General features: G+C 41.3%; 1 protein-coding gene across 2 annotated transcripts in view; it reads left to right on the top strand.

Annotated features, from left to right (window-relative positions):
* MAP2K4 (mitogen-activated protein kinase kinase 4) overlaps positions 1 to 11,466 on the top strand; it is a 55,193-nt gene that overhangs the window by 838 nt on the left and 42,889 nt on the right. The window contains exons 1-2 of one of the 2 annotated variants that reach the window (XM_045293484.1): positions 387 to 473; positions 6,340 to 6,514. In XM_045293484.1, coding sequence (XP_045149419.1) covers positions 6,476 to 6,514 — 39 coding nt within the window. In that variant the 5' untranslated portion in view covers positions 387 to 473; positions 6,340 to 6,475. Of the gene's footprint in view, positions 1 to 386; positions 474 to 6,339; positions 6,515 to 11,466 lie in introns of those variants that run through there. The other variant, XM_004709181.2, reaches the window with a different exon arrangement.

Genomic DNA, 11,466 nt, shown 5'->3' with positions numbered 1-11,466 from the left:
GTTGTTTTCCTTAGAGAGTGACTGCAGTCATTCTGTAATGGTAGCTTTGAGGAACCGTGCCAGAAATTGCATGGCCTGTAAAGTCTAAAATATGTGCTGTGTTTGGTTTTATAAAGAAAAAAATGTAGTGCATTTCATTTCTTTCTTTTTTTAACCACAAACAGGTATTAAATTACCCTAAACGTGGTGGCTTAAAACACAGAAATGTACTCACACAGAAGTCCAAAATCCAAGTATGGTCCAGGTCATGCTTCTCCGCAGTCTCTAGAACCCGTCTGGGTTTGGTGGTGGAACTTCAGTCTCTGCCTGTGTTTTCCCATGGCCTTTTTCCCTGTCTGTATGTGTGTTTCTATCTCTGTCTCTTATAAGGAAGGATACTCCTCATTGGATTCGGAGCCTACGCTAATCCAGGATGATTTCCACTGGAGGGCCTAACCTTCATTACATCTGCAAAGACCTTTATCCCAAATCAGGTCACTTTCTCAGGTTCTGGGTAGATGTATTTTGGGGGAGCAGGGAGGGCTAAGAGGAACACAATTAATTTAACCAACTGCAGATGGCAATTAGGAATGGGCTTTGCTTTCCTTTGGAAGCCTTTGAAGGATGCTCTCTGCAGGAGACTTGTACCCGATAGAAGATAGTAAGCCTACTTTTCAGGGACAAGGGCGATAAAGGCCTAGTTTAAACCACAGATGGTAACCACAAGCATAATTAGCAAGTAGAGGCAGTATTAAAGTATTCACCAGAGAACAGATCTTAGCACTCCTTACAGTAAGGTGATGTGCAGCGGCGTGCAAAGCTTCACGTTTCCCTGTCTTCAACTCCCACCTCCCAGAAAGAACAAGCGAATTTGACCTTTCAGCGAAAGATACTCAAAAAGTCATTAAGTTGATTCTGACTCAGAACGAACTTAGAGGACAGAGTTGAACTGCTCCTATCCCTTTCTGAAGCTTGCGTTTTGAGGGATGAGACTTAGGGCTAGATTATGGCAATGTGAAAATCTATGTGATTCAAAAAGAGGTGGATTTAATAAAAAGGATAGTGGAAAGCTAGGTTAGGCATCAGGCTGCTTACTGCAAGGTCAGAGACTCAAACCCAGCAACTGCTCCATGGGAGAAAGATGAGGCTGCCTGCTCCTGTAAAAATATGCAGTCTTGGGAAACCCTGTGATCGCTTCTAGTCTGCACTATATATAAGGTTGCTGTTGCTCGCTGGCAGTAGGTTTGGCTTTGAGTGGCGATGTGTAATGGACCAGTACATGAGTCAGCAAGCTTGGGAATTGACTCGAGTTGCAGAGCCCTTGAGTAGGCATTCTGCGCATATGAAAGTGCTGGGCCAGGCAAGAGAAGTGACATGCTCGTGCTGCCCTCATATCATATGGGCTTCATAAGACATAGCTCCTGATCTTAGCTAGGAGCCATGTATGCATCTCCTAGGCCTCATGTGACATCGTTTGGGCACCTTAGTGTTTAAAAAGTAATACATGCACTGGGTGAAAAACCAAATGGGGCTTGGATAAGAAACAGCCATTTCCAACTCCTCTCCCAGTCTCACTCCTTTGAAGCAAATGCTCGTGACCAGGTGATTATCTCTCTGGTGTCATGAATCAGGGCTTTGGCTTGAAGGTGCAGAGGCGAGGGTGCAACTATGAGTCCAGGGCCATTCAAACTTCGAATGAGGAGGGTTGTCTTTCACAGCTCTACCCTCTGTGCTAGTCTCCCTTCACTTCCTCAGAGTGGGACCGAAAACCTTTTGGAGAAAACCCTGCCGGCTTTTTGCCTGGGAATCAACGGTGCCAGCATTTCCTTGTGGAGGCCGGGGAGCTGAGGGATACAGACACTTGCTCTTTCGGTAGACTTTTCATTAATTTTAGTTTTTAACCTGTGCTTCACTCTGTACCTGCTGACTCTGGATCTGCAAGCTCATGTTTCAGCTGTGATGACATCTATGTCATGTAAAAATTTCTTGAACATGGAAGCTATAGTACTCAGAATGCTGCCTCGAACTAGAAGCATTACATAACGGCAAACATTTCCCGTGAATTGCACGTTCCGTAGAACATAGGACATAGGTAGACACAGAACTGTGCTGGCCTGAGTTAATGAGAGTATGGTCCCAAGCCTGGAAATTAAGTTGCTTTTACCCGTAGTTATGACAAACTCCAATGAGAACTGTCCCCTTGCTGTTGGGAGTCATAACAGGTAGGAAGTAAGGATGCTCAACTATTAATGACGTACTGCAATTGAGCTGCACATTCCACCTGACACCATTACAACTCTGACTTCATTGGTACACCACTGACAGTTAGTTGTAGACCAGGCATATAGTATGATCTTATTTAGTGTTTCATATCATAAGCATCAGTTGTTAATTTGAAATGAAATATTTGACTTCTGTTAGAACCAGCACAATGCCTGGACGGGAAATCTTATAACTTGAGGATACCCTGCTATTTTTTCTAGAAATTAGACATGTATGATAAATATATTTGGAATTGATTTTAAATAAGAATGAGTAGATTTATTAATTAGGCATTAACAGATCCTTATGGGTACCCTTTACATTCAGTGAGCCTTTTCATACTGGACAGGGCTGAGCCGGTGTGTAGCTTACTTCTTAACTTGTGTTAGAAACCAACTGGTCCATGGTGCTCACCTTCCCGACACAATCACTGAAGACAAAGTTGGTGCATAAGCAAATGTGGTGAAGAAAGCTGATGGTGCCCAGCTATCAAAAGATACAGTGTCTGGGATCTTAAAGGCTTGAAGATAAACAAGTGGCCATCAAGCTCAGAAGCAACAAAGCCCACATGGAAGAAGCACACCAGCCTGTGTGACCACAAGGTGTCGAAGGAATCAGGTATCAGGCATCAAAGAACAAAAATTCATATCATTGTAAATGAGGGCAAGTGCAGGGTGGACACCCAAAGCTCATCTGTAGGCAATTGGACATCCCCTTATAGAATGGTCGTGGGGAGGAGACAAGCCAGGCAGGGTGCAGTATAGCACTGATGAAACATACAACTTTCCTCTAGTTCTTTAATGCTTCCTCCCCACCATTATTATGACCCCAATTCTGCCTTACAAATCAGGCTCGACCAGAGCATGTACACGGGTACAGATAAGAGCTGTAAACTCAGAATCCAGGACAGATAAACCCCTCAGGACCAATACTGAGAGTAACCATACCAGGAGGGTAAGGAGAAGGTGTGGGGAGAAAAGGGGAACTGATCACAATGATCTTATCTATAACCTCTTCCCAAGCGGATGGACAACAGAAAAGTGGGTGAAGGGAGACATCGGACAGTGTAAGGTAGGATAAAATAATAATGATTTATAAATTATCAAGGGTTCATGAAGGAGGGAGAGGAAAAATGAGAAGCCGATACGAAGGGCTCAAGTAGAAAGAAAATGTTTTGAGAATGATGATGGCAACAAATGTACAAATGTGCTTGACACGATGGATTGTGAGAGTTGTGTGAGCCCCCCATAAAATAATTTTAAATAATAAATAAAAGGAAAGTTTCACTGATGATAAAGAGAAAAAAGAAACCAGCCGGTGTCTCCACCTAGGACTAGATTAGATTGGGTGGAAGATTATGGATCTCACAAAATAGTGTGTGAATGGTGGACGTGAGCAAGGTCTTTGGAAGGAATATCAAAGCTATATTGTTGCTGTTGGTGCTTTCATCCCCTGGCACCCAGGTTGGTGGCTCCAGGATCCACTCTCTCCCCGCAGATACCAAAATCGATGGGTGTTCAAATCCCTTACATGATGGAGCTTTAGGAAATCACGTGGAAAAATTCCGTTATCTTTTCACTTCATTTTTCCACCAATTTTTGAAGTCCAAGAGACCCTTGGCTGACTTTTTTTATTAATAAGGAAGGGATTGATTAATTAGACTAGGGACCCTATGAAGTGAGTGTTCACGTAAGGTAGCTCAGGGTGTTCTATGTAAATTATGCCTTAAAAATTATGAAAAGAAGAAGGGTGTATTTAGAAGTGATTTTTGATCAAACGCAATCCCTGTTCTCAAGAGTTCATCTCGCGATAGTGTTGTTGTTCGGTGCCAGCCCGTTGGATCCCACTCACAGAACCCTGTGTGCAACAGCAAAGCAAATCAAAACACACTGGAGCAATAATCATATTACATAGAGTATCTTTACGATAGGATATTTTATGGCTTGTTCGATGCACTTCATGCCCCTCCCCCCAATTGAGATAGTTACTGGGCTTGATCTGCATCCCCAAACAAACTAATTTCCATCATAAAAGGCCTGTTGGGACTTCACCTCAATGGATTTTTGTGAATTTTTAGCTTATGCCATTGATTTCTAGGCACCTTGTGAGCTGTAGTGCTAGAATATCAACTAATACGGGTGAAAGTATTTTGTAAACGGAAAAGTGTTGATATGTAAAAGTAGCCGCTGTTTTGACGTCTTAATACGTCAATTTGAGGATTTGGCATTTGGAATGCTGGCTCGCTGAGTGGTTATTTAGACAAATTGTATTGATCCCTGAACTAGAACTCTGAATTTTGCTTTTAAAATCCTATTTTTGAGAATAGGATTTTATTTTGAGAATCTCAAAAGGAGTTCTAAGGATATTTCCATTAGTTTGAGAAGCCATTCTTAAGTTTGAAGAAGAACAATTAACAACAACAAAAAACAAGTTTATAGACTTTTCTTGATTGTATTAGGAGATCAGACTTTAAAAGACATTGGGATCACTTTAACATGAAATTGAACAATGGAGTTACTATTTACGTGGAGGTATTTTTCTTCATATATGTGCACACTCTAGCTGATTCCTGCCACACCGTGGGGTGAGTGTGTGTGTGTGTGTGTGTGTGTGTGTGTGTGTGTGGGGGGCAGAGACTGGGGCAGTGAGAGCTTCATTGCTTACATAGTTTTTCATCAGATTTTTTTTTTGCAGAGCATGGTTAAAAGTTAACATATAACCTCCTCCCTGAGGGACGGACAACAGAAAAGTGGGTGAAGGGAGACATCGGACAGGGCAAGATATGACAAAATAATAATTTATAAATTATCAAGGGTTCGTGAGGGAGGGGGAGCCGGGAGGGAGGGGAAAAAATGAGCTGATGCCGGGGGCTTAAGTGGAGAGCAAATGTTTTGAGAATGATGAGGGCAACGAATGTACAAATGTGCTTTACACAATTGATGTATGTATGGATTGTGATAAGAGTTGTATGAGCCCCTAATAAAATGATTTAAAATAAATAAATAAATCTATTTATAAAAAATGAAATAAATAAAAACTAGAACAAATTTTTTTAAAAGTTAATATTTTTGATCTTTAGGTTGATATTTTGGAGATGATTTATTTTTTATTTAATGGAAAACTAATGAGTGAACTTTCATTCATAAATTGCTAAAATTTTACCACATTTTGTTACCTGTTGAGTTAAACAGTTCCATTTTGGATATTACATGATCATTTCCTTCATTTGGGCCAGCCTGTAATTCCTTACTTTATCATAGCAGTGCAATAACTGGGCAGTTTTCTCAGATAATAGCTTCTGAACTTTGCTGATATCAGAAACATTTAGCTATCTTTAAAACTACTGATTTTTATAAAACTTAAAAAATTAAAAAAAACAAACAAGAGCAACCTGATTTCTGATGATCATTTCTAGATTTTTTTTCTTTAATTGTTATGGGATAGTACGTAGACATTGGGATTTTTAAAGTGTCCTAGATTTTCCTAATATGCAAAATTTTGAAGGCATTGTACTAATAACTAATAATAATAGGATTAAGGCCCTATGATAATTAATTTGGGTGAAGTGGGTTAAAGGATCCTACTAACTAAAAGGTTAGTGGTTTGAACCCCCAGCCGCTTCACAGGAGAGAGATGTGGCAGTCTGCTTCTGTAAAGACTTACAATCTTTGAAAACCCATGGGGCAGTTCTCTTTTCTCTGGTAGGGCCACCATGAGTCGGAATTGATGTGGTGGCCGTGGGTTTAAGGTAGGACATAAGAACTTTTTAGAAATGAAGTGTTCAGCTCCTGGGATTCTATCATCTGAGAAAACAGTTTTGTAAAACAAAAGAAAACAGGTATGCAGAATTAACTTTATCAACGAATAAAAATTCGGGCGTATGATTCTGTTGAAGAATGCTAATTGACTATTTCAATTCCAGTCTTTCTTAATTAATTGAATGGGTGTGAAGTAAAATAAATTGCAAAAACACGAAGGTCAGACTGAGAAGTTTATGAGAAAAAAATTTCCCTCTACATTAATTAGTGGTAGCTAAAAGAAAAATGTTAAAAACTTATTAATAAAATGTGGAAAAATTGCTTCCCAATATTTTAACAGAGAGAGACTGAGAACACACAGCATTGAATCGTCAGGAAAGCTGAAGATCTCCCCTGAACAGCACTGCGATTTCACTGCAGAGGACTTGAAAGACCTGGGAGAAATTGGACGAGGAGCGTATGGTTCTGTCAACAAAATGGTCCACAAACCAAGTGGGCAAATAATGGCAGTTAAAGTAGGTGATGCCCCTGATACCTTTCGGTTCTTTATTCCATGAGATAAAATTTGCTGGCGTAGTAATAACCACCGCTGTTCTTACTTTTCGCGGTAAATGTGCGTGCTTTAAAAAATGGTTTCGTGGAGTTGTATTTTAAAGGACGTTCCTGTGGAGGGGTTGTCTTACCAGTGGTATGTTTTCTGTCTCCCTGGAGTCCCCCGTGTGTATGAAGTGTGCATGGACACTGCACTTTTGGCATGTTGCATTAACGTGTTTTAAACTTCAGGCCCTCTCACTGCTCAGGTGAGTTCAGGACAGGCCTCTGTCTGCCCCCTGGGAGCAGGGCAGTCCTGCACTGAGCCAGGCGGGGCGCTGGAAGAGGAGGCAGCACACTGGGTTGGGCAAGGTGCGGGGCTAGGGCTAACAGCAGTCTCACTGAAGGTTTCCTGGAAACCGCACACATGCTGTTGCCACTAACCTCAACCTTACTCGGCCCTGACCGGCTCGGCTTCTGTTTATTTCATTTCATCTCAACTCAGTACTGCCCTGTTCCCTGGTTTGAAAGTCGTATTGAAATGCCTATCTTGTGATTTTCCTTGTCCCATTCTGTCCTTCTTGTGAGAGTTGCCCTACTTAATATGTTCATTTAAAAACAAGAAGAAGAGTGGGTGGAAATGGAGTTTGGTCCATTTAGACGGTACCTGTCCAAGCGCGGCTTCCCTTGGTGCCTGTAAGTGAACTTGGGGTTTCCAGCGGACTCCTGGTGGGTTCCTGTGATTTCATTTGTGTTCAGATGTCTAATACGTGATCTGCTTAAGATATTTTTGGAAAATTGAGGAGGGAGAAGAGGCTGTTAAGAAGAAAAAGTGAAAAGGGAAAAAAAAGATAAAAAGCAAGCAGGCAAGCTGACTCTGGCCCCATCTTCTGTGAACTGAAGGTTTTTGTTGTAATATAAATGTCCCAATTCCTGAGAATGGGTTTGCACAGACAGTCTTACTTACTCATCTTTCTGTTAAATTCCTAGTTTGAATATTTGTTCAAGTGCTCAGGCGAGAGGAGGGACCTCGTGTTTCCACTTGGCCTTTGGCAGTTGATTTTTATCATATTAATATGAAATTATCTTTCTGTAGAAATCAATGATGAACAAGATCTTATTCTAATTCTCTCTAATTCTGACCATTTCTCTTTGCTGGGCCATGCACATTTAATGGTAAATTAGGGACATGGTTCCTTGATAGGACTGTCTGCCCTGGCTTTGGGGTCTCTCTCTTTCCCACTGTGATGAGAACTATGGGCTGTTTCCTGAAGAACATGCATGCATACAATTTAGCCCATAGACAATGGGATGCCCAAAGGTACACTGGCTCGGAACCTCTGCTCTGGATTATCTATGGAAATAAAATATTGATTTCCTTGGAGTGTGCATTGATTTCTCTATTCTTGTTTGTACCAGTATAATGTAAGTGGGAGGAAAGACATCTTATGTAAACCCTGAGTGGTGCCTTGTCCTCACTTGTGTAGACCCTCCCATTCTGCTTGTCTTGTTCTTAAGGGAAAGCTTTCATCTGTAGCCAAGTTCTAAACTCTTATTCCAGGTGCTAGTGAAAGTATTGTTTTTAAAAACCTGCCTTTTCAGTTTGTGCTGTGCGTGCTGGATGATGTTGATGAGCACCCTTGTCTGTTCCGAACGTGGATGGGCTTTAGCCACCCCAGGAACTGGAGGTGAAGAATGAAGGGTGTGTTTCAGTTTGATATTATGAACATTTTTTCTCATCATCAGTTTCATACTGTACAATTGGGACCCGAATAATGCTTGCTAAGTTTTGAAGGAATTTCAGAGTGAAATTAGGGAGTTATTCTCATATTTTGTAATCTGACCTTATAAATGATGACTGGGGGGACTCGTTGAAATACGATTACACATCCCAATTTTAAAGAAGTGCTTCCAGTGGCCGTCGTACCTGGTTTCTTTTACTTTCTCTCTCCGTTGGTGAATTTTGTTTTGCTAGTTCACCAAATCCCTTTTCTTAATACCTGTGTCTTAATCACTTCAGTTTCCCATACTTCCTGACCTGCCCTTTAATCACCAGTCCTTCATCTCTCCAGAATATCATTGCATTGTGTGTTGGAGGTTGGCTTGGCAGGATTTGGAGTGGGGCCACATGGTGTTACCCAGCCCCTCACAGAGGGGTCACAGGGAAGAGACAAACCAGTCAGGGTGCAGTATGGCACCGATGAAACACACAACTTTCCTCTAGTTCTTTGGTGCTTCCTTCCCCCCACTATCATGATCTCCGTTCTGCCTCACAAATCGGACTAGACCAGAACATGCACCCCGCTACAGATAAGAGCCTGCAACACAGGGAATCCAGCATAGATAACCCCCTCAGGGCCAACAATGAGAGTAGAGATGCCAGGAGGATCAGGGGAGGGTAGGGGGAGAAGGGGAATTGATTGCAAGGATCAATCTAGAACCCCCTCTCAGGGGGACGACAACAGAAAAATGTCACGGTGAAGTGAGACAGAGGACAATATAAAATATGAAAATAATAATCTATAACTTATCAAAGGTTTGGGAGGGAAGGAAGGGGAAGAAGTGGGGAGCTGATGTCAGGCTCAAGTGGGAAGGGAATGCTTTGAAAATAATGGCAGCATATGTGCAAATGTGTTTTACACAATGGATGAATGTATGGATTATGATGAGATGTAAGAGCCCCCAATAAAAGTATTGGGAAAAAAAAGAATGGTGTCACTATGAAGCAAGAGCTGACCTGTAGGTCCTAATGTAAGGATGGGGGCACCTGGACCTAGACCAATTTAGATAGTTGCTCAAGATTAGTATATGCATATTTACACTTTAAATTGTTACGTATCAACCATTTCTGAGGCTAAGCATAAACTGTCAACAGTTAAGTTAACGTTGTGCTGCAACATTGCACAGGAAGAAGGAAAGCGGTCTTTCAACAACGTCTTGGGAACGTGGGCCACTTCTGTTTGATTGGGAGCTGTTCCCAAAGTAGACAGTCCTGTGTTCTGTGTATGAAGTAGAAGAGGGAAAGAGGATAGTTTCTAGCTAATATTGTTTAACTCGTCCTGTGATACCAACTAGCTTTCTATCACAACAGCTTAATCCACACCAAGCATGAATTTGTAGCTGCTTATGGCAATGGTGTGTTTGTATTGGCTGCTGTACAAATATGAAGCTCTGGAAAATTTAGAAACATTGAGAACCATCGATAGCAGTAGGAGTCCTAAAACTAGAACACTGGGAATTTAATTGATCGTTCCTTGCCTCTCCAAACAACTGATTGGAGTCATTTTGGTGGTGCCAACCTGTAGTTAGCACGCTTTGCTCTTTTTGCTGTGGTTTTATTTTATTTGTTGCTCTTGTTCTTGACATTTGTCTCCTTTTAAAATGTTACAAGAGTCTAAACAGCCCTGGCTATAGATCTGGACAATAGTTCTTTAAGCTATTAAAGTAAAAAACTGTGTATAAATCTGCAGTGCTTAAATTATCTGTTGCTGAACGCTTTCTGGTTCAAGTCCACCGGTGGCGCTGCAGGAGAACAGACCTGGTGGTCTGTTCCCATTGAGATTATACCCTAGACACCCCTTTGGGGCAGTTCCCCCTTGTGCATGCTCTCTGTTAGTTGAAATCCACCTCATGGCTCCCAGCAGTGACATCAGCGAGCTTTTCGCTGTGGAGAACTACATATGCACAAGCACGGGAGGCAGTATTTTTTGTTTTGATTTCCAGTTAGTTCTCTACATTATGTCCCAAATAATACAAAAACGGTAGTGACATGAGAATACTTTATTCCTAGCGAAGAGATGGGGATTGGTTTTTTAAAAACTACAGTCAATTTGTGCTGAGGACATACAGTTATTTCAGATAGGTGAATAAAAGAGTAACAACAAAAGAGCTCAACATCCTCATAAATGAGAAACAAGAATGATTGTGAGATTGGGTAGATATGAAAAATGTTCAACTTATGTACTCGAGTATAAGTTGAGTTTTTCGGCACATTTTTTATGCAGTTTTTGTGGTAAAATGAGGTGCCTCGGCTGATATTCGGGTTGGCTTATTGTCGAGTATATCGGTAAGTTTTTTGAAATGAGTTTCAGAAGCATTTTATGGTCCTTTTTTTGGGTGGGGGGTGTTTTTCTTCTTTTTAATCATTTTTTAAAATTGGGGGCTCTTACAGCTCTTATAACATCGATTGTGTCAAGCACATTTGTACATATGTCGCCATCATTCTTTTCAAAGCTTTTTCTTTCTACTTGAACCCTTGGTATCAGCTCCTCATTTTCCCCCTCCCTCCCCTGCCCTCCCAACCTCATGAGGCCCTTAATAAATTATTATTGTCACGTCTTACACTGCTGCCTCCCTTCTGAATGTGGGTTTTTCATGTACACTGGGTGGTGGGGAGGGACAGAGGGGGAGGAAGAAGATGTCTGCTGGCTCCCAGTAGACATCAGCTTTATGCGATTTGGACAAAGCTTTTAAATTGATCATAGAAATAAATGAGATTTCTTATTTGAGGCATGTATTAATTAAATGCCCTCAACTAAATTCCAGCTTTAGAAGGGGTGTGTGTGTTGTTTACTCTGAAGCATTCCATTGTAAGCGACTGTTGTTGGAGACTGAATGGGTTTTGACTCGTGGCTGCCCTCCGTGCGCCTGGTAGGGCTGTCAAAGGGCTGGGGCATCTCAGAGGGAGCCAACCGGGTCTGTCTTCTATGGCTCTTAGTGTTTGGGAAATACCTCTGTAAATCGTAGACATTATTACTGATATTAGTTTGGTACTCAGAAAAGCTTTCTGGTTGGTGACTTTTGTTATTAAGTATTCTCCAGTTTGAATCATTGATTATCACTAAGTGTTTTCAATTTGAATGATTAATTGCATGATTGAATTATATTCATTGATGGTTTTGTGCAATTTATTGTTGCTGTTGACGGACAGTATTTT

Source organism: Echinops telfairi, unplaced genomic scaffold (assembly GCF_000313985.2).
Source record: "Echinops telfairi isolate 266 unplaced genomic scaffold, ASM31398v2 ScPeMD7_2010;HRSCAF=2546, whole genome shotgun sequence".
Classification (NCBI taxonomy): domain Eukaryota; kingdom Metazoa; phylum Chordata; class Mammalia; order Afrosoricida; family Tenrecidae; genus Echinops; species Echinops telfairi.
Note: the sequence above shows the minus strand (reverse complement) of the source record. Positions and strands in the feature narration are given on the sequence as shown.